This window comes from Xenopus laevis, chromosome 8L, assembly GCF_017654675.1.
Source record: "Xenopus laevis strain J_2021 chromosome 8L, Xenopus_laevis_v10.1, whole genome shotgun sequence".
Lineage (NCBI taxonomy): Eukaryota > Metazoa > Chordata > Amphibia > Anura > Pipidae > Xenopus > Xenopus laevis.
Window position 1 is genome coordinate 129,166,788 of NC_054385.1, and position 22,202 is coordinate 129,188,989.

General features: G+C 41.5%; 1 protein-coding gene across 5 annotated transcripts; it reads left to right on the plus strand.

Annotated features, from left to right (window-relative positions):
- Positions 1–980: 980 nt before the first annotated feature.
- Positions 981–21,641, plus strand: LOC108705811. Of its 5 annotated transcripts, XM_041573678.1 has the most exons (6): positions 13,630–13,642; positions 13,836–13,943; positions 19,618–19,995; positions 20,205–20,397; positions 21,030–21,161; positions 21,306–21,641. In XM_041573678.1, the coding sequence occupies exons 3-6, from the start codon at positions 19,695–19,697 to the stop codon at positions 21,415–21,417; spliced, it is 738 nt and encodes a 245-aa protein (XP_041429612.1). In that variant the 5' UTR covers positions 13,630–13,642; positions 13,836–13,943; positions 19,618–19,694; the 3' UTR covers positions 21,418–21,641. The 5 variants fall into 5 exon arrangements, with proteins under 5 accessions (XP_041429610.1, XP_041429612.1, XP_041429611.1 ...); XM_041573676.1 differs by lacking the exons at positions 13,630–13,642; positions 13,836–13,943 and adding an exon at positions 981–1,123 and having other exon boundaries at positions 21,306–21,640; XM_041573677.1 differs by lacking the exon at positions 13,630–13,642 and having other exon boundaries at positions 13,732–13,943.
- The last annotated feature ends 561 nt before the right edge of the window (positions 21,642–22,202 follow it).

The following is a 22,202-nucleotide window of genomic DNA, read 5'->3' on the forward strand; positions in this document are numbered from 1 at the left end:
GAATACTAGGGTTGGTTCGGTATTCGGTCAGGATTCAGCCTTTTTCAGCAGGTTTTGCCTGAATCCTTGTGCCTGGCAGAACCAAATCCGAATCCTTAAAATCGTGTGACTTAAGTAAAAAAAATTTGCTGCTCTCTTTTTCCCTCCCCCTCGCTTATTTGCATATGCAAATTAAGGTTCAGATTCAGTTTGGAATTCGGCCAAAACTTTCAAAGGATTTGGGGGTTCGGCCTAATCCAAAATTTGCAATTTCAAAGGTCAGCCTTTTTCTAGAAACATCACTTTACACTAATTTACTTGAAGGTTTAAGCTGAAAACAGGAAGTCTGATACAGAAGCCCATGAGTACACAATAGAAATAAATGCTGTTTCTATTATAGGAGAAACAAACCCGTAACATAAAAAACCCCTACCCTTTGTAGACCCCCCCCCAGCCTAGATGGTACCCAGGGCAAATGCCCCTTGGTGCAGATTCTGTCCCCCGCAGTTCATGGCAGCCATCTTCTTTCCTTTGCCAAACTTCTAAGCAGACCTTCGTTTTCGGCCCATGCGCGGTCGAAGTCATTTTCTGGTCCCAAAAAACTTTGCATGCGCCTAAATCTTTAGGGGGCGTAGGGGTTTTTTATGTTACGGGTTTGTTTCTCCTTTAACTGAGGACTCGGAACAGCATTACTGATAAAGCTTACTTCGTTTTAGCCTTTCCTTCTCCTTTAATGCTTGCTGTTACTATTGAGTGTGTGACTGCCCCTGAGTAATGTGGGCGTGGTTACAACTCCTGCCTTGCAGCACTGAGATCCTGGGTTCGGTTCTGCCCGGGGCACTCTCAGGGGGGGCGCTAGTTTCTCTTGCATCATGGCGTCCTAACAGTATTAGTGACTCTCCAGTAGTACGAGTGGCCATTGCCAGTAGTTTTGAGGATAATCAGACAGGAATGGTCAGACTTCAGAACAAAATGGATGTTGCTGCACCTGCCATTTCAATACACAATAAACTCTGTCTCTGTTGCAGCTGTAGAGGTGGCTGAAGAGCAAGTTGTAGAAGAGACTGTCCTGGTGGAAGTGTCGCCGCCTTCTCCTCCTGCCAAAAAGTACCGAGTAGCAACATGTGCTACAGAAGAAGGACCAGTAAGTGATGATAATGACTAGCAGATAATGTCCTGGATAGCCAGCGACCAGCTCATCACAGTCACGTCCTACCAGGACAGAAGTCAGTGTGTATTCTCACCTCTACTATTTGTTCAACAGAAGGACAGTCCCAAGATAGTCAGGGATCAGCTGTATGTACTGTATTATCCCCTCCCCTCCCCCACCTGCACAGAAAATACCTACCCACATACCTACTGTACTGGGACTGTGTATCCCTCCCCTCTCCCACCTGCACACAAACTATCTACCCACATACCTACTGTACCTACTGTACTGGGACTGTGTATCCCTCCCCTCCCCCACCTGCACAGAAACTACCTACCCACATACCTACTGTACCTACTGTACTGGGACTGTGTATCCCTCCCCTCTCCCACCTGCACAGAAACTACCTACCCACATACCTACTGTACCTACTGTACTGGGACTGTGTATCCCTCCCCTCTCCCACCTGCACAGAAACTACCTACCCACATACCTACTGTACCTACTGTACTGGGACTGTGTATCCCTCCCCTCTCCCACCTGCACAGAAACTACCTACCCACATACCTACTGTACCTACTGTACTGGGACTGTGTATCCCTCCCCTCTCCCATCTGTACAGAAACTACCTACCCACATACCTACTGTACCTACTGTACTGGGACTGTGTATCCCTCCCCTCCCCCACCTGCACAGAAACTACCTACCCACATACCTACTGTACCTACTGTACTGAGACTGTGTATCCCTCCCCTCTCCCATCTGTACAGAAACTACCTACCCACATACCTACTGTACCTACTGTACTGGGACTGTGTATCCCTCCCCTCCCCCACCTGCACAGAAACTACCTACCCACATACCTACTGTACTGGGACTGTGTATCCCACCCCTCCCCCACATGCACAGAAACGACCTACCCACATACCTACTGTACCTACTGTACTGGGACTGTGTATCCCACCCCTCTCCCACCTGCACAGAAACTACCTACCCACATACCTACTGTACTGGGACTGTGTATCCCACCCCTCCCCCACCTGCACAGAAAATACCTACCCACATACCTACTGTACCTACTGTACTGGGACTGTGTATCCCACCCATCTCCCACCTGCAGAGAAACTACCTACCCACATACCTACTGTACTGGGACTGTGTATCCCTCCCCTCTCCCACCTGCACAGAAACTACCTACCCACATACCTACTGTACCTACTGTACTGGGACTGTGTATCCCACCCCTCCCCCACATGCACAGAAACAACCTACCCACATACCTACTGTACCTACTGTACTGGGACTGTGTATCCCACCCCTCTCCCACCTGCACAGAAACTACCTACCCACATACCTACTGTACCTACTGTACTGGGACTGTGTATCCCACCCCTCTCCCACCTGCACAGAAACTACCTACCCACATACCTACTGTACTGGGACTGTGTATCCCACCCCTCCTCCACCTGCACAGAAACTACCTACCCACATACCTACTATACCTACTGTACTGGGACTGTGTATCCCTCCCCTCTCCCACCTGCACACAAACTACCTACCCACATACCTACTGTACCTACTGTACTGGGACTGTGTATCCCTCCCCTCTCCCACCTGCAGAGAAACTACATTCTGTTTAGGTTGGCCCTGTGTGATAGAAGAGCTATAATCTCCTTTATTCTGCCACTAGGAGGGGAACAGTAAAAAAGAGAGGCAAGAGTTGGAGCAGCAACTGCAGGAAGCCAACCTCCGTGCCTGTGAGTTCCGACAGCAGCTCAGAGAGAAAGGACAAGAGGCAGAGGCCTATAGAGTCAAACTGGAGAGTCTGGAGCGGCAACAATTGAACGGAGACAGATTCACAGCAGTGGAGGATGGAGACACCATTATTGTATCGGCCGAAGAGCTCGCCGGAGTGGAAGTCACAGAGGTAGAGACAGTGGAGCATCATTCTGACATTCCACCCAAAAGTGCCACTTGAGACTACATTTTCTTCCACATTGGAACTGCTGTGAGCCACATACCTCTCCTACTCACCTGCAATCCCTTATCCATGGAATACTGACCTCGGAATCCTCTGAGGCTTCTTGCTCCTCTTTCACTAGGATTTGGCTTTAGCATGGAGTCCGGGAAAGCCTTTCTCTTTGCTGAAATTGTCACATGCAAGTTATATTGCTTAGCCTCTGGCTGCAAGTGGCCTAAATGTTTGTGTGTGTGTGTGTATATATATATATATATATATATATATATATATATATATATATATATATATATATATACTTGAAAAAAGACCAGCAACACAGTTATCTTTGTGTATCAAAATCAAAGTGTATTCATTTCGTGCATGAATAGCCTATCATGGCTATTCATGCACAAAATGAATACACTTTGATTTTGATACACAAAGATCCCGATGTTTCTGGTCTTTCAAGTATTCCAACCATTTACCGAGCACGTGGGAAAAATGATTTCAGCAGGGTGCTGTCCTTGTGAAGATATATATACACATATATACTTTTTTTTATCAATATAATGACATTTCCAAACAAAAATTGTTTTTAAAGCGGTTGTTCACCTTTGAGTTAACGTTTAGTATGATGCAGGGAGTGATATTCTGAGACAAAAAAGGCAATTGGTTTTCATTATATATTATTTGTGGGTTTTGAGTTATTTCGCTTTACTCTCCAGTTTGCAAATTCATCCATCTGGTTGCACCAGGCATCGATTTCCCTTAGAGACTAGATTATGAATAGGAGAGGCCTGAATAAAAAGTACCAATAACAATATGTTTGTAGCCTTACAGAGCATTTGTTTTTTTAGATGGGGTCAGTGATTCCCCCCCATTTGAAATCTGGAAAGAGTCAGACGAAAAAGGCCAATAATTACAAAACTATAAAAAAATAAATAATGAAGACCAGTTGAAAAGTTGCCTAGAATTAGCCATTTTATAACATACTAAAAGTTAACTTAAAGGTGAACCACCCCCCTTTAATTGAAGGGCACAGACTCTCTGATAGGAATTTCGTTTTTGCAGGAAGGAGCCGTTTCAATGCAGTTCCCAAGGTGAGAGTTTGCCCTGCAAGTGCCTCCGTGTGTCTATTTGCTCCTCTGATTCCTTCCTGATACACTCACCCCCTGTCCTGGAGTGAGGAGTAGGAGCGGCTAATAGTATTTCATTGCATGTCGTTGCTCAATAACTCTTGTCTCTTCCCCAGCACTATTCACACGTAACCTGCGAGTGGCACAGTAAAAACTAAAACTGCCTCTTCATTCCGATCAAGATGTTCAGCTTGGAGTTCTGATGAGAGTAGCACCACCTAGTGGCAGCCCTAAGCTACTCCTGCTACTCGCTGAAGCAAAGAAGTGACTTTCGTAGAAGTTGTCAGCCTATCTTAACGCTAAGGTTCGGGGAGATTTAGTCACACGTTGACAAGTCCCCTTTTTTTTCGAGAAACTAATCTCCCTGAAAAGCCTTTCTGTCGGCTAGAATCTAAATCACTGGTGGGATGGCGCTCGGAGCGCTTTGTTTTCTGAAGTCGCCTGAAGTTTCCATTTGGAAAACGAATCACTCCGAGTGCCATCCTGCCGGCAATTTGGATTCTAGAAGGCTTTTCAGGCAGATTAGTCGCCAGAGGAAGAGGCGATTTGTCAATGCGCGATGAAATCTCCCCCAATCTTATAGTGTGCCCTTACCCTAAAGGGGAAGTATCGCAAAATGAAAATGTAATATTAGCTTCCTCATACTGAAATAAGAAACTTTCTAAATACAATCAATTAAAAACTCTGTAGCGTTTCTGAAATATTCAAGTTTATCTTAACTATTCCTCTCTCAGCATCTGTTTCTCTTCATTCTCTCTTCATGCAGCAGTTGGGTGTCAGATATTCACTGACAGTTAGATCCAATATATCTTATAGGGGGGCTCCTTTTGCCTAGAAGATGTTTTAGAGCTCACTCTTTTTAAACTCACCAGACATCATGTCTCTCTACATGCAGAATTTGTGCAGAAGGCAGATATTGTTAGCGCTCACTCAAATTACTGATTCCAGCAAAAAACAAAATGTAACAAAATAACTGCCTTTTGCACAAATTCTGCATGTAGAGAGACATGATGTCTGGTGATTTTAATGGAGTGAGCTCTAATACATCTTCTAGGCAAAAGGAGCCCCCCTATAAGATATATTGGATCTAACAGTCAATGAATATCTGACACCAACTGCTGCATGAAGACAGAATGAAGAGAAACAGATGCTGAGAGAGGAATAGTGAACATACAACTTGATTATTTCAGAAACAATGCAGAATTTTTAATTGATTGTATTTGGAAAGTTTCTAATTTCAGCATGAGGAAGCTTATATTTACAATTTTGCAATAGTTCCCCTTTAAAGGGTATCTAAACCAAATATGAAAAATTAATTTTTTTTAAAGTACTTTTTCCCCCCCGCTTTTGCTTTTTATGTTTGTTTTCAGTGGTTTCTGAACAGTTTTCGGCTGCTTATAACAAGCCCTTGGCTCATCAACACTCATTGAGTGGCGTCTCTAAACAGACACCCCTCTGTATAGTTCTCTCTGTGATTGCTGTAGATTTCAAAGTGTTAACACTCCAGGTCCATCCCAGATCACTGGCAGCCCCCCGATATTCCACTACTGGGGACTTAGAAACCTGCTATAGGCCCAGTTTTAAAATCAAATGCGACAGTGTAAGGACTGTACAGAATGGTGTTTATTGGAGATGCCACTTTTGGAGTCAGATAATCTTATAGGATCAGTAAACCTTTAAAATAAGTGCATGTAAAATTGATGAGGGGGCTATTCTAAGCAATTTTGTAATTTACATTCATTATTTATTTATTTTTTAATTCCAAGATATTAAGGGATACATGTACTGTTAATATGAATTTTGTTCCAACAGCGCCACCTGCTGGTCAGTTTCTGACCAGTCTGACCACCAAGTAGTCAAGGAAGTTGTCAGGAGAAAGAAAGAGGCTGCTCTGATGTTCTTCTGCTTAGGAAAGGTTTCTAATTGTTTTTTTTATATATATTTTTTAGTCTTTACTGCAGTTAGATGTAGAATGGGGGCCTGGAGCAGAGATGTATTCTTATTTATCACATAATGTAACAGAAAAGAGGTGACGCCTGTAATAAATGAAAAAGCAAGGGTAGGTCAATGCTATTTACTGTAATATTAATACACATTCCCTTGAATAACGAGGACTGAAATTATTTTCATAATTGCACTGCACTCTCTTTTGCCTCCATGTCTCCAGGCATAAAATCCATGAATATGAAAAGCAACACATCCTAAAGGCTGGGGGAGTGCAGGCAGCTGAAACAGTGAGCAGGCAGCTTAAAGGGGTTCTTCACCTTTTAGTATGATGTAGAGAGTGATATTCTGAGACAATTTTTTATTATTTGTGGTTTTTGAGTTATTTAGCTTTTTGTTCAGCAGCTCTCAAGTTTGCAAATTCAGCCATCTGGTTGCTAGGGTCCAAATTCCCCTAGCAACCATGCACTGATTTGAATAAGAGACTGGGATATGAATAGGAGAGGCCTGGATAGAAAGACGAGTAATCAAATGGGTGTCACTGTCCCCTTCTAAAAAACAAATCCTCTGTAAGGCTACAAATGTATTGTTATCGTTACTTTTTATTAATCATCTTTCTATTCAGTCCCTCTCCTATTCATATTCCAGTCTCTTATTCAAATCAGTGCATGGTTGCTGGGGTAATTTGGGCCCTAGTTACCAGATTGCTTAAAATGCAAATTGAAGAGCTGTTGAACACAAAGCTAAATAACTCAAAAACCTTCAATAATAAAAAATGAAAACCAATTGCGAATTATATCAGAATATCACTCTCTATATCATACTAACCGTTATCTCAAAGGTGAACAACCCCTTTAAAAAAACTATAAAAAAAAATAAAAATGAAGGTCAATTGAAAAGTTGCTTAGAATTTGCCATTCTATGGTATACTAAAAGTTAACTTAAAGGTGAACCACCCCTTTAAGGTATGTTGGAGGGAGATTGGACCTTCCCCCATCCTCCCAGCCAATGCCTGGCCTCACTGACAGCACCCAATATTCTATTCACCCAATAGCCTCCCTCCTGTACAGTTTGGAAATCTAACTCTGACCCCATGAGAAGTGTACAGAGTCGGTAACCCTACAGCGACCGGCACAGAAGCTTTGACTTAGTCTGAAAGTAGAAAATCAATGTAAAGACAATCTGATGTCTATGAATGGAGACTTAGCTCCCTGGTGGTTTCTGTGAGTAACAGAATTCCTCTGTGTGCCTTGTTGCATCCTCCTGAGTGGGGGCTGTGCACTGCAGTGATGTCATTTACAATGACTCCTGGGGTAGTGATGTCAACATGGAATAGTGATGTCAACATGGGATAGTGATGTCAACATGGGATAGTGATGTCAAGATGGAATAGTGATGTCAACATGGGATAGTGATGTCAACATGGGATAGTGATGTCAACATGGGATAGTGATGTCAACATGGGATAGTGATGTCAAGATGGGATAGTGATGTCAAGATGGAATAGTGATGTCAACATGGGGTTGTGATGTCAACATGAATTGTCACTTTTCTACTTCATTCTATTCAGAGTGAACAGCTCCCTTTCTAGGGATTGTGATAAATGTGCACCCGCATTGTCCCTAAATAAGATTTTTGCCTCTATGGGTCTCAGTCTCTTTACATTCCAACTCCTGGATCACTCTGTGCCAAAATGTTGCCAGGATCCCTCTTACCCTAGCAACAGGGCATTGGTTTCCCATATAAGGATAAGTCATAAAAAGAATTTCACAAATGGGTCAGGTTGGAGACGCACAAAGAATTCATGTATATGATTCAGTACTGCAGCCTTCTAGGTGTTGCTTAACTACAACTCCCAGTTCTGTCTGCTGCCAGGGGATTCTGAGAGTTGTAGTTTGGATGTTCCTGTTCCCTGCATTGTCCTTGTATGTAGTTTTACTTTTTACCCTCTACCACCGGGTGCCTGAATAGTGTCTGAGATTACCCCGCCTTGTATAGAGATGCTTTGTCACCCCAAAGAGCCATGCTACAAAAATAAAGTGCACTTGTCCATAGCAACCAATCGGTTTTGAACATCCCACTAGATGGAACAACGAAAGCTAGGCCTGTTTGGGTGCTAAATAAGTCCTAGAGAGTAATTCACTGTAGTTACCCATAGCAACCAATCAGATCGATCCTTTAATTTTATAATTTGAAATTGAGTGATGAAAGCTGCTTATTGGTTATAAATGGATTCCTGCACCAATGACTAAAACTTATGTTATTTATGCAGCCCCTTATTTGTATTTGCTTGCTTGCCTCCTTAATTGCAATCAAGTCTCCCCCTCCTCCTCCAAAAAAAAGTGTGAGCTTGTTGGTGGGGGAGGGGGCTGAGGAAGATGTTACAGAGGGGTAATAGCTTTATGTACAGGAAGCCTGTTTTATTATAACTCAAGTTTAATACTTGTGTTTTTCATATAGGAAGTCATTCAATTGAACGCCGCATAAAGTATTTTTACGTTTTCTTGTTTTTAAATCCTATTGCCTGTTATATGCTATAGGTTTTGTACTAATTTTGTAAAGAGTTTTTATATTCCATTAAAGACTTCTATATTTTGAGTTACATCTTGTTTTTTTATGGGTTTCTGATGGGGGGAATGTCTATGCAAAAGCCTAGGGTGGTCTCAAGGTATAGCACCCAAGTCTCTTACCGGTCATCTCATGGACTTCTTCAGTTCAGAATCTGACCTTAAAGGGCACCTATTGGCCGAAAATATTTTACTCTACTAAAGGAGTGGGCCAATAGAGCCTGAACTGCTGTTGTGAGTAACGGTAGTTTTTTTAAAAAAATTACCCCCCGCCAGTGCTAGGACACTCGCTCCTGGAGGAGTGAGCAGCAACTTGCTCATTATATGCGTGATGTCAGAAGTTGATTATGAGCGTGATGTCAGAAGATCATTAGTGCATGATGTCGGAAGCTCATGAGCGTGATGTAGAGCGATCTTTATGATTGTGATGTCGGAAGCTCCTTATGCGCGGGATGTTGGAAGCTCATTATGCGCGGGATGTTGGACACTCATCATTACCCCCAACTGGAGTTTGGGCTCTATTAACCGTACCTTTGGTTGGGAAAAATGTTTTTGGCTAACAGGTGCCCTTTAATACTACACTGGGCTGAATCTCGGGCTACATTTTTCCACAGCGAGCGGATGAAAGTCTATCGTCCACCTTAGCTGGTCCTATCTGGGAAAGACCTCGCTTAACGAGCGGATCTCATAGTGTATGGCCACCTTTAATTTATATGTGGTTACCCAACATTGCATGACATCAGATCCAGCTAAGTTCATTGTCACGGGACGTGTTTTAACGGGGTTCGGTGGCGTTTAGTCCAAAGTGAAAGGACATCTTCAACTGAGGTCTGCAAAGAAGACGACATGGGAAGGGTTCCTGTGTCCATTATGCTTTGTATAAGATAAAGACAGAGGGGCAGTGCATCCCAGAAAACCCTGCATACCAGAGGGAAAACAACCTTGCCTGAATGAATGGCAACTAAAGTTTAGTGGAGGAGGAATAATGGGCCAAGGCAGTTCCTTTTCTTTGACTAGGGCCAATGGTTGCATTGATAGCAAACTTTAAGGCTACAGCATCCAGTTCAGTTATGTGTTTCCTACATTGTGGCAATAGGAAGGTCCTGTTTGTTTCAGTACAATAATGTCTCCATGCACAAATCCAGGTCCAAATAGAATGGGTTTGCTGAGATGAGAGTGGAAGAACCTGACACAGAGCCCTGATTTCAACTCCAAGGAATGAATTTGAACCCCTACTGTGAATTTGGCCTGATCCCACAACATCAGTGCCTAACCTCCCCAATGCTCTTGTGTCTAAATGGAATCAAATCCTATCAAGTATGTTCCACCATCTAGGGGGGTCCTTCCCAGAACAGTAGGGACTGTTATAGTAACAAAGGAAATGTCATATTAATCCCACCAACAATATTCCAACATCTAGTGCAGTGATCCCCAACCCGTAGCTCGCGAGCAACATGTTGCTCGCAGCTCCTCTTGGTGTTGCTCGCGTAAGCTTTTCCAGCCCCATACCAGTACTGTTTTACCCAGAAGATCCGACTCGCTAGCCCTGTGTAATAGGAAGCATTTTAATAGATTGTGGCCCAGCGAGATCCCTTCTCCTTGACTCACCATAAGAAGCGTATATCACAGTTTCAGTTCAAGCACGATCCTTTCTATATAGCCAACCTTAAGAAGTACGTTTAAAAGCGTCTCTCATAAACTGCCAGTGTCTTCCACCGACCAGTTCTGTGAGCCTCCTGTCAAATCGATCAGTGAGTTAAGCTGGCCATAGATGTACAGATTTTCAACAGATCCAATCCACATCGTGAGACCAAGATCTTCTGAGAACCATCGTACGAACGTTCGAACTGTCCATCAACTAAAACGACCAATTTACCAGGAAAACAAAGGGGAGCTGCCTGCTTGGCCCTGCAAACATCCATAGATTGTACTGGGACCGACAAAGATTTTTTAACCTGGCCGATCAATTTCCTGGCAGATGTCGGACGAAAAATCGTAAGATGTTCGATCGTTTGAATCCCACTAACCGCACGATAATTTGACGAATCAGTCGGGCTGCGCTGAAATCGGTCGTTTCGCAAAGAAGAATCGTCGCGTCTATGGGGGCCTTTATAACAGCATGTTTGCAATTAGTCCTGTGAGCGAGCAGTGAGTAGGAAGCGCAGGAAGAGAATGGAGAGAAAAGAGAATGCTGTTATAACTCACTGATCGATTTGACAGGAGGCTCACATTATGAGAGACTATGAGGGCTGGTTGGAAAGAATTAAACTTTTACACGTACTTCATAAGGTTGGCTATATAGAAAGGATCGTGCTTGAACTGAAACTGTGATATACGCTTCTTATGGTGAGTCATGGAGAAGGGATCTCGCTGGCCCACAATTTGTTAAAATGCTTACTATTACACAGGGCTAGTGAGTCGGATCTACTGGGTAAAACAGTACTTGTATGTGGCTGGAAATAACAATAATCTTATTGCTGGCAGAAATGATATGCTTGTATATCCAGCATTGAGCTCTAACAGAATAGTTTCTGTCCCTCGTGTCCCAGCCTCAGCACAATATTTTTCTGCCGTGCCTTGGTGTCATATGCCAGCCCACAGTGAGCCCTTCTCCCTAGTCCCTGCCATTACTGTGCCAATTCTGATAATTCCATATTCTCTGTAACTCCTGCTTCCTCACCTATTTTCTTGTTGTACCATTATTATTCTCAACTCCACATGATTTGCACCAGAGTTTTAGTGCTGCCCAGTGTCCTTTGTGCCACCTGCTCATCCATCTACTTCACTATCATTGCCAGGACTGGGCCAAGGTATTTTGGCAAGGGCTTCAATCAGTGCCACCTGGTCCTGCATTACCATTGCCAGAACCTATCATATGCCCCCATTTGTACCTGTGGCAATGGCAGTCAATTCCTCAGATTTCCCCCAATCTGTACCTGTGCCAGCATAAGCCAAAACATTCATCATATTGTTACCCCCAAGCCACACCTATGCCTGCTGTGCTAGCAGGAGCCAAACATCCATCATAATGCCCCAAACATCTGTGTACCTGTGCCAGCAGCCACCATATTGCCCCATGGACCTGAGCCAGCAGCAACCAATCCCACATATTGCCCCTGATCTGTACCTGTGCCAGCAGGAGTCAAAAATCCATGATATTGTCCCCAATTATGTACCTGTGCCAGCAGCAGCCAAAGATCCATCATATTGCTCCTAAATATGTACTTGTGCCAGCAGGAGCCAAAAATACACAATATTGTCCCCACATATGTACCTGTGCCAGCAGGAGCCAAAAATCCATCATATTGCACCAAACATCTGTGACACCATATAGCCCTATGTACCTGACCTGGCAGCAGCCAATCCCTCATATTGCCCATCCAGATCACATTTTGAGATCAAGATCATTGCAAAATGACTTCTAGACTTTAATAGAAATCTTCAAGTTTCCCATCCTAAAAGGAACCTCACAAAGACTGAATTCCTGTTTTGGGTCAACCTACCTTTTTGAATCTAGATTTTCAGCTATGAAAATGTTAAAATCTAAATATAGAACACATTTAAATGATGATCATCTGGGAGAATGCATGAGGCTGGCTGTAACAAACTACACACCAGACATTCAAAAACTGGCAGAAAACATGCAGTGCCAGATTTCACTTTGATATTATATGACATTTTAATTTAGAGTATATGCTTAATAGTAATAAAAATTATGTTTGCGCTTATTGTGTTGCTCACGGACAAGTTTTTCATCTGAGTGTGGCTCACGGGGTGAAAAAGGTTGGGGACCCCTGATCTAGTGGAACCTTCCCAGAAGAGTAGCAACAAAGGGAACTCTATATTTATTCCACAAACAATGTTCTACCATCTGATGGAACCTTCACAGAAGAGGGCTGTTAAAGCGGCAAAGGGAACTTCATATTGATCCCCTCGATTTGGGAATGAGACATTGGACGTCATGCTATGGATAATTTCTGTGCTTCTTATTGGTGATTATTAGCACCTGTTAGCAGTGCAACATTTTGATTTTGGAGGCACCAGTCTCCTCATTTTTCAGAGGAAACAAACATCCAACTGTGCATTCTATATGTTCAACGTTGTCTCATCTTGAGGACATCAGAGTTTGAGATGAGGGGATGGTTTGAAGATTCACCAACAATGAAGTCAATTGAGGATTAAAAGAAAATCTCCTTTTACCAATGTTGGGCCCCTGGCCAAGCCTTTTTATGTAGGGAGAACCTGGGGAGGAGGCTGTGGACTGGAGTAAAACTCTCTGATGTCAACTTACAGGGGTAGGGACAGGAGTCTGTCAATTGCATAATGGGTGGGTTTAGAATGTAGTAAATAGGCTCCATTGAGTTCCAGTTTGTAATCTCAGGACAAACACAAGAAATAATATGATTTCCTCCTAAAAATCTCCTAGATGATTATATGATGATGGTATAAAGCTCATGCCACTGTCTGTCTTTCCTCCCTGCAGAAGGGCACCCAGAAAATGTAGAGTATGTGCTACAGATATACAGAGAGAATCTTATAAGTATAAACAGATCATATTGACACAAGCTGAAATGCAAAATGCACTGGACTTTATACACTGGCCTTCTTTAGTGCAATGCAAAGGATAGTGTATTAGTTATACAGGGAACTCTGAGTATCACTCATGTATTATAAGGGATAATGTACCCCCTACTGTAAATGATAAGGATATTAGAAGTCACTGAGGGGTTGTTCTGTGACCATATAAAGGCACAAGGCTGCAGGCTGAGTTATACAGGGAACTCTGAGTATCACTCATGTATTATAAGGCATAATGTACCCCCTTCTGTAAATGATAAGGATATTAGAAGTCACTGAGGGGTTCTATATACTATTACATGTCTGGTGTACAGCCATGATGGCTCAGGTTTGTACTCGCTTCCTACATCAGACACATTCATGGAAATGGCTTTCTTCTGTGGAGGTCAAGCTTCATCCTCCTGTTGTGTTACTTCATCTGCCCATTCTCCTTGGGGGGGGTTGTATTTGAGAGGGAGTAGTGCTGTATAGATGCCTCTCTGTGTTTTGCCTCCTCACTGAATCTCTTCCTCTCTCAATAGAGCTCCTCGCCAGCTACAATGATCAAGATATTTATTTGTTCAACTCCTCCCACAGCGATGGAGCGGAGTAAATCAAGAGATACAAAGTGCATCGAAACAACGCCACAGGTATGGCGGGATCCCTACCATTCCATCTACAAAGGGGTTGCTCACCATTTAATTACCTTTCAATTAAACGTTTAGTAGAATATAGTGAGTGGTATTCGGAGACTGTAATCACTTTTCAATTTTTATTATTTGTGGTTTTTAACATATTTAGCTTTTTATTCAGCAGCTCTCCAGTTTGCAATTTCAGCAGTCTGGTTGCTAGAGTCCAAATTCCCCTAGCAACCATGCACTGACTTGAATAAGAGACTGGAATATGAATAGGAGAGGCCTGAATAGAAAGAAGAGTAATAAAAAGTAGCAATAACAATACATTTGTAGCCTTACAGAGGATTTGTTTTTTAGATGGGGTCAGTGCCCCCCCCCCCCATTTGAAAGCTGGAAAGAATCAGAAGAAGGCAAATAAAAAAAACTATAGAAAATAAATGTGAAAAGTTGCTTAGAATTGACCATTCTGTAATATACTAAAAGTTAACTTAAAGGTGAACAACCCCTTTAAAGGGATCTTCAGTATTGGATATTGTGTTCAGACACTTCCCTGTCGTTACTCGGGTATTTATACATGTAGTCCCTGTATATTACACTCTGGGTAAAGGGACATTCACTAGTTATGGACATAGAAAATCATCGACATGTTTCAAGGGGTCTCCTTTAGCAGTGGCGGAACTACCGGGGGAGCAGGGGGTGCAATTGGGCCAGGGCCCCCCCGGCAGCTCACTTTGTGGGCCCCTAGGATCACCCTCTTGTTTATTTAGAGCACCGGACCAGAGTGATCGGAACGTTTCACTAAGTTACTTGCAGCAGTTCTAGGTAATAACTGGTTGGTCGCGTCTGCCCATAGCTGTGTTCCGACTTCACATGAGCAATGTAACATGGTCAGAGCATAGGAGCCTGTGATGCTAGTGGCTGGCCTACACTGTGCCTGCACAACTGCACGTAGATTCATGAGAGCGACGCAGCAGCAGCAGCAGTAAGGAGTACAAAGATACGGTCAGCTGCTGCCCCTCCCCCCTCCTTGTATTACAGCAGTTCTCTTCTAGCTGTAACTCATGTGGCCACTCAGCATGCAGGACTAACTGAATGGCTGCAAAGGCACTATTTGTTTATTTAGGTTAAAGATGTGAGAAGGCTACGGAGCTCTATGTTAGTGTCTGTTATCTCTGAAATAATGGTCTGCTGTTTTACTCGCTTCTGTGAAATGTGTGTGTGACTGTGTGTGACTGTGTGTGTGTGTGCGTCTGACTGTGTGTGTGTCTGTGTGTGTGTGTGTGACTGTGTGTGTGTGTGCGTCTGACTGTGTGTGTGAGTGTGTGTGTGTGTGTGTGTGTGTGTGTGTGTGTCTGAGTGTGTGTGTGTGTCTGAGTGTGTGTGTGTGTGTGTCTGAGTGTGTGTGTATGTGTCTGAGTCTGTGTGTGTATGTGTGGGTGTAATAGTGTTGTTGCCAGTATTGCAGATTGGGAATGCATAAAGAGAACTAGATCAAACATTTCATGTGGGAAAGTGACTACTGGGGAAGAAATGGAGAAAAAATGAAAACGGCAGCAAATGGCAAAGGAAGTATATTAAAAAAGGCAAGTACAGAAAGAGAGGTAGATAAATAAAATGGAATAGTTGTGGAAAGCAGAAGAGAAAAAGTGAACAGAAGGGGGACAGAGAAGATGGGAACAAGGACAAACTATGAAGAAAAAATGTTAAATTATTAAAGGTGGCTGGGTGGAAAACTGGCAGAAAAGGAGAGTCATTTAAATGAAGTGAACAAGTAAAGAGGAAAAGTGGAAGATGGAGCAAGGACAGAATAGAATGGAGAAGAGGCCATTGGATAACAAGGTATGCCATGCATTCTATAAGCTTCAAGAAGGGGTTGGATGGTGTTTAGCAAGTGAGGGAATACAGGGATATGGGAGAGAGCTCATAGTACAAGTTGATCCAGGGACTGGTCCCATTGCCATTTTGGAGTCAGGAAGGAATTTTTCCCCCTCTAGTGCTTGACCAGGCCTGAATAATATATTTTATAATACATGAGTGGTACTCAGCCTGAAGCCTTATGTCTTTATTTATATATATCCTTATAATTGCTATTATAATATACACTCAGAGTTGCCTGTATAACAGCCTGCAAGCTTGTGTCTTTATATGGCCCCCAGTGACTTCTAATATCCTTATCATTTACAGTAGGGGGTACATAATTCCTTATAATACATGAGTGATACTCAGAGTTCCCTGTATAACTCAGCCTGCAGCCTTGTGCCTTTATATGGCCACAGAACAACCACTCAGTGACTTCTAATATCCTTATCATTTACAGCAGGGGGTGCATTATCCCTTATAATACATAAGTGATACTCAGAGTTCCCTGTATAACTCAGCCTGCAGCCTTGTGCCTTTATATGGCCACAGAACAACCCCTCAGTGACTTCTAATATCCTTATCATTTACAGTAGGGGGGTACAATATCCCTTATAATACATGAGTGATACTCAGAGTTCCCTGTATAACTCAGCCTGCAGCCTTGTGCCTTTATATGGTCACAGAACAACCCCTCAGTGACTTCTAATATCCTTATCATTTACAGTAGGGGGTACATTATCCCTTATAATACATGAGTGATACTCAGAGTTCCCTGTATAACTCAGCCTGCAGCCTTGTGCCTTTATATGGTCACAGAACTCCTCTGTGACTTCTAATATCCTTATCATTTACAGTAGGGGGTACATTATCCTTTATAATACATGAGTGATACTCAGAGTTCCCTGTATAACTCAGCCTGCAGCCTTGTGCCTTTATATGTTCACAGAACAACCCCTCAGTGACTTCTAATATCCTTATCATTTATAGTAGGGGGTACATTATCCCTTATAATACATGAGTGATACTCAGAGTTCCCTGTATAACTCGGCCTGCAGCCTTGTGCCTTTAAATGGTTACAGAATCCATCAGTGATTTCTAATATCCTTATCATTTACAGTAGGGGGCAGTGAAACCTCAATTTTACATGTCCTTTTTACATGTAACTTTTAAGTTAACTTTTAGTATGTAATATAATGGCCAATTCTAAGCAACTTTTAAATTGGTTTTCATTTTCAAATGGGGGTCACTGGTCCCATCTAAACAACAAATGCTCTGTAAGGCTACAAATTAACTGTTATTGCTACTTTTTAATGACTCGTTTATTTATTCAGGCCTCTCCTATTCATATTCCAGTCTCAATGCATGGTTGTTAGGGTAATTTGGACCCTAGCAACCAGATGTCTGAAATTGGAAACTGGAGAGCTGCTGAATAAAAAGTTAAATAACTCAAAAACAACAAAGAATAAAACATGAAAACCAATTGCAAATTGTCTCAGAATATCACTCTCTACATCATACTAAAAGTTAACTCAAAGGTGAGCAACTAGAAACTAGACTAGGGGTCTAGTTACGCCACTGTCCTTTAGGGATGCATTGAATCCACTATTTGGGATTTGGCCGAATCCTTTGTGAAAGATTTGACCGAATAACGAAATGAATCAGGATCCCAATTAACATATGCAAATTAGGGACATTAGTGGGACATTTTATTTACTTCATTGTTTTTTGATGAAAAGTCACGAGCTTTCCCTTTCTGCCCCTAATTTACATATCCCCATTACAGTTCTGATTCGGATCGGCCAGGCATAAGAATTTGGCCTAATCCTGCTGAAAAAGAAGATTCCTGGATTCAGTTCGTCCCTAGTTTTCTTGCTGTTCCCTATGTGATCTGTTATCGGAAACCAGTTATCCAGAAAGCTCCGAATTACGGAATGGCTGTCTCCCACAGACTCCATTATAATGAAATAATCCAAATTTAAAAATGATTTTCTTTTTCTCTGTAATAATAAAACAGTAGCTTTTATGTGATCTCCACTTGGTGGCAGTCTGGGATAATAAATACAAAGGCTTGTACAGGTATGGGACCTGTTATCCACAATGCTTAGGACCTAGGGTTTTTCGGATAAAGGACCTTTCCGTAATGGCTACTATAAATCATTTAAACATTAAGGGGGTTATTTATTAAAGTCCAAATACCAAAAACTGTTTTATTGTAAAATCTGAATTTTTAGTGGACTTGATGTTTTCGAGATTTATTATACCCCGAGGATGGAAAAAGTCTGAATCCTAAAATACTCAGTCTCCAAGCTGTCGGGTCTTGTAGAAGTCAATGGCAAAGGTCACATTTCAAATTATGAATGTATCATGGTCTGTGCTGAGTTTTGGGCAAAAACCCGAAAAATGTAGGGTTTTCAAGCGATTTCATGAAAAATTTGAAAGTTTCGAGTCTAAAACACTAACAAAAATTGAGTTTTTTTCAATGATAAATTCTAGTTTGGTCAGACTTTTCTTACTTAAAAAATCAGATTTTAATAAATAACCCCCTTAATAAACCCGATAGGATTGTTTTGCTATATAAAGCTATATAAAGCTCGTCTCAGTAATACCCTGACAACGTAGAAAGGCGAGGACTTCCGGGCAACTTTAAAAGAAATCTGTATGTTTATTTCACAACAGAGTTTTCAATGGAGAATAACTTGTAACAGAATTAACAGAAATGTACAAGTTGTGCTTTTTTTTTTTAACTGGCCCACTGGCCGCAGATGAGTTGCTCTTGTCAGTAATGATTTAGTCCCACTGAGGCAGTTAGTCCATACATCAGTCTCTCAAAGACTTGTCTCAGGATTGTATCCAAATCTCTTCTTTTCACAGACCTCTCTTAGTTACCTCACACACACTCTCACTTCCTGCTTCCTGTCTTTGGCAGAGAGCTTCCCTCCCCCCAGGTGGTGACATCACTCCCACACCTGCAGTGCTAATTAAATGCAGATTGTTCACAGCATCTGTAATTCTCTTTACATTCTGTGTCTCATAGAGCATTCTGGGAGATATGAACCCTTCCCTCTACACACTGTATTACAATATAAATATATATATATAGATATACATTAATAACTGTAAGGTTTCATAGTTGTGTACATAACAGTGAATGAGCAAGGTGACATCATCACATTGGCCATTGTGACATCATCTCTATGGCCATTATGACATCATCATTCTGGCCATTGTGACATCATCTCTATGGCCATTGTGACATCATCAGCCTGGAAGCTATAAAACTGCAGCTGGCACTGAGCTCATTTCATCGTAAGAGCTTGAAGTGGACACTACTAGTGGACACATCATGTATCTTAATATAACTAATACAATGTATCATCATTTATTTATCATCATAATCGGACTATTTACTTTATTTATGAATACCACATCAGGTAAGAAAGATCATTCTCTGGCTTTTTACCCCTCAGATATTAACTGGCTCTGTATGTTTCAAACCAATGACATATACAGTAGAACCCCCATTTTACATCCCCTGATTCTAAGTTTCCCCTCATTTTACATTGTTGTTTTGTGGTCCCACCTATATATTATGGATAATACATTTCCCTGATTTTACATTTTCCTGGATTTTACACCATTTTCTCTGGTGCCCTGAAAAACGTAAAATGGGGGTTCTACTGTATATCAATGTAAGGTTAGTGAGTCGATGTGAAAAGTCAGGGACACGACTCATGAATGGAATTTGGTAGGCGCCTCTGTTGCAGGATGAGGCTGATAGAGACTGCTCTGTACATTTCATGATCCTAATGTCATTTTTTCCCTCTTTTAGCAGTGACGGTTGAGAATTTCACCTTATTTAAAGAGAAGCTGACGCTGAAGGCACATACAATCAATGTGATTCCATGTATGTTTCAAACACTGAAACCACTCAACCCACTCAGATTCCAACTGGAATGGGGGAAAATGGATACGAAAGGTTACACGCCTCTAATCCACCTGCACGGAGACCGCGTGACAGTGGCATCCCCCGATTTGAAGGACAAATACCACATTTTTGAAAGCCAGGTGGCAAACGGGATCTGCTCTCTGGTGATTAATCCCACAGAGATGACAGACAGCGGCACTTATCAGGTCCGGCTGAAAATTGTAGGAAAGCTGTACGAGCCGGTTCCATCTATAGACATTCAAGTTGAGAATCAAGACACAGGTAAAGTGCAAGAAAGATAATTATTCCTGATTTCAAATGTAATCCTAATGAAATGTATCACTCATTAGATGTGAAAGAAAAGTGTCTGTATTGTAACCCCAATACACAGCACATTAACTGACTAAACCTAACACTCGTCAGTGCTGCCCACACTCTCACTTAGTAAATCTATCTTTCCTTGGGATTCATGGGATCATTTTGCTTTGCAGATTCACGGGGATTGTCGGATAAAAAGTCTGAAACAACGACTATTGCATCAACAGCCGCAGCCACTGTCTCTTTTGAAGACGAGATCCTCCAATATATTAACTCAAGTGCTAAAAGGGAGACTACGACTAGTATAGTCCTTGGAATGCTCCTTGTTGTAGGCGTAATAGGCTTACTAATAGCAGTCCAACAATGGTAAGTGACATTTCTTTTTGCTTTTTTGGTGCTCAAGAAAGGTGGAAACATATCTTGCGCTAGAGTAGAAATCGGAGGCCAACAAAAGTGTAAAGACAATAAGGGGGGAATGTGATATTGGTCGATAACACAAAAATTGTTCGCAATTCATTCGCAGTGCAAATAAATGTTCTCAAAGTGAAACATTTTTCCTATGTGAACACTTTGTCCCTCATGTGACAGTAGGATAGCGATTGTGAATTTTATAGTTTATGAGTGCGTAGTGTATGTAATAAAACTTCCCAATCGCAAACCTTTTTTTGCGACAGTTTTGCTTTCTTTTGAGAGTTTTGCTCTTTGCAAATTTTATTACACTTTTCCCTAAATATTTTAGAAAGAGCCAATTTAGTGAGATTTGAGTCTACTCAGCCATAAATAAGCAGTAATATATCCTTATATATGGGGGTTAGTGATGTCATCAGTTGTCCTTCCTTGTAATGACTGTCTGGTCTTGTGTCTTTACATGGTCACACACTGAAGTTATTGTTTTTTATACATAAATATATTTATACATATACGTCAACTGCACCAAAAATATTATATATAATAAAAATCCTATAGCCATTTCACAATTGTTTCCTGTTTTTTTGCAGTATGAACAGAAGGCCAAAAAACCCGGCTGGTGACGAAGAAAACCCATCTAGTGACGAAGAAACCCCATCTAGTGATGAAGAAACCCCATCTAGTGATGAGAAAAAGCCACCAGTTAAGACTTCAAAGAAAGGGTAAGTAAACATTTATAATGTTTTTTTATGTCCACTAAATATTCTGAACTCAGGGCCTTGCATACATTTCCATCTAACATACCAGATACATATCAGTAAGTAGTTGCATTTTTAAGAATCTCTTGAATGATTTTGTATGTGCAGGAAAGATAAAAAGGAGAAGAAGAAGAAAAGAGAAAAAAGCGAGTCAGAAAAGTCTTCTGATGAGAGTGAGGAAAGCGCGTCTAGTAAATCAGAAGAGAGTGAAAGTGACTAGAACAGGAGTGACTGGACATCATTACAAGTATATCATGAGAACAAAGAGAATTTAGAAGCTTCCTTGGATAAGAATGACTTCTTGATAGAAGAATAAATCCTAAAATTGAAAGACGCTGCTTTAATTGGAGGAAGGACTTTTGTCTCTTTTCAGCCTCATCTCCGATGTCACTATGGAATGAAAAACTGAAAGATTTTCCAATTTTTATTCTAATCCACAAATTCTGTCATTTTATAAAAATATTTTCAATAAAACCTAAATAATTTTATAATTTCTTCTTTGTATTCATCTCTTTGATATACTATGTGTAGTTGTGTGTTTTTTACATTTCTTTAAATGTCATTAACATGACTTTGTAAGTAGCAGAATTATGAAATCTATCCTTACAGAGTCCACTTATTGGAGCAAACTTGTACAGGCATGGGACTTGTTATCCAGAATGATCAGGAACTGCAGGATAAGGGATCTTTTTGAAATGTGTCTCCGTACCTAAAGTTTACTAGAAAATCAAGTAAACATTAAATAAACCCGATAGGCTGGTTTTGCTTCCAATAAGGATTAATTATATCTTAGTTGGGATCAAGTACAAGCAACTGTTTTATTACTACAGAGAAAAAGGAATGGATTATTCGGATTATATGGAGTCTAAGGGAGATGGCCTATCCTTAATTCTGAGCCTTCTGGATAATGGGTTTCCAGATAATGGTTTTCCAGTTTTAGCTTTGGAATCAGGGTTTATTATCATATCCAGAAGCAGGAATATAGGCTCATTGACCATAGCCAAG

Coding starts and splice junctions, on each gene's coding strand:
- LOC108705811 (XM_041573675.1), top strand. CDS start 19,132: ATGTATCTTAATATAACTAATACAATGTATCATCATTTATTTATCATC. Junction 19,996..20,204: donor AGTTGAGAATCAAGACACAG/GTAAAGTGCAAG, acceptor TTTGCTTTGCAG/ATTCACGGGGATTGTCGGAT. Junction 20,398..21,029: donor CTAATAGCAGTCCAACAATG/GTAAGTGACATT, acceptor GTTTTTTTGCAG/TATGAACAGAAGGCCAAAAA.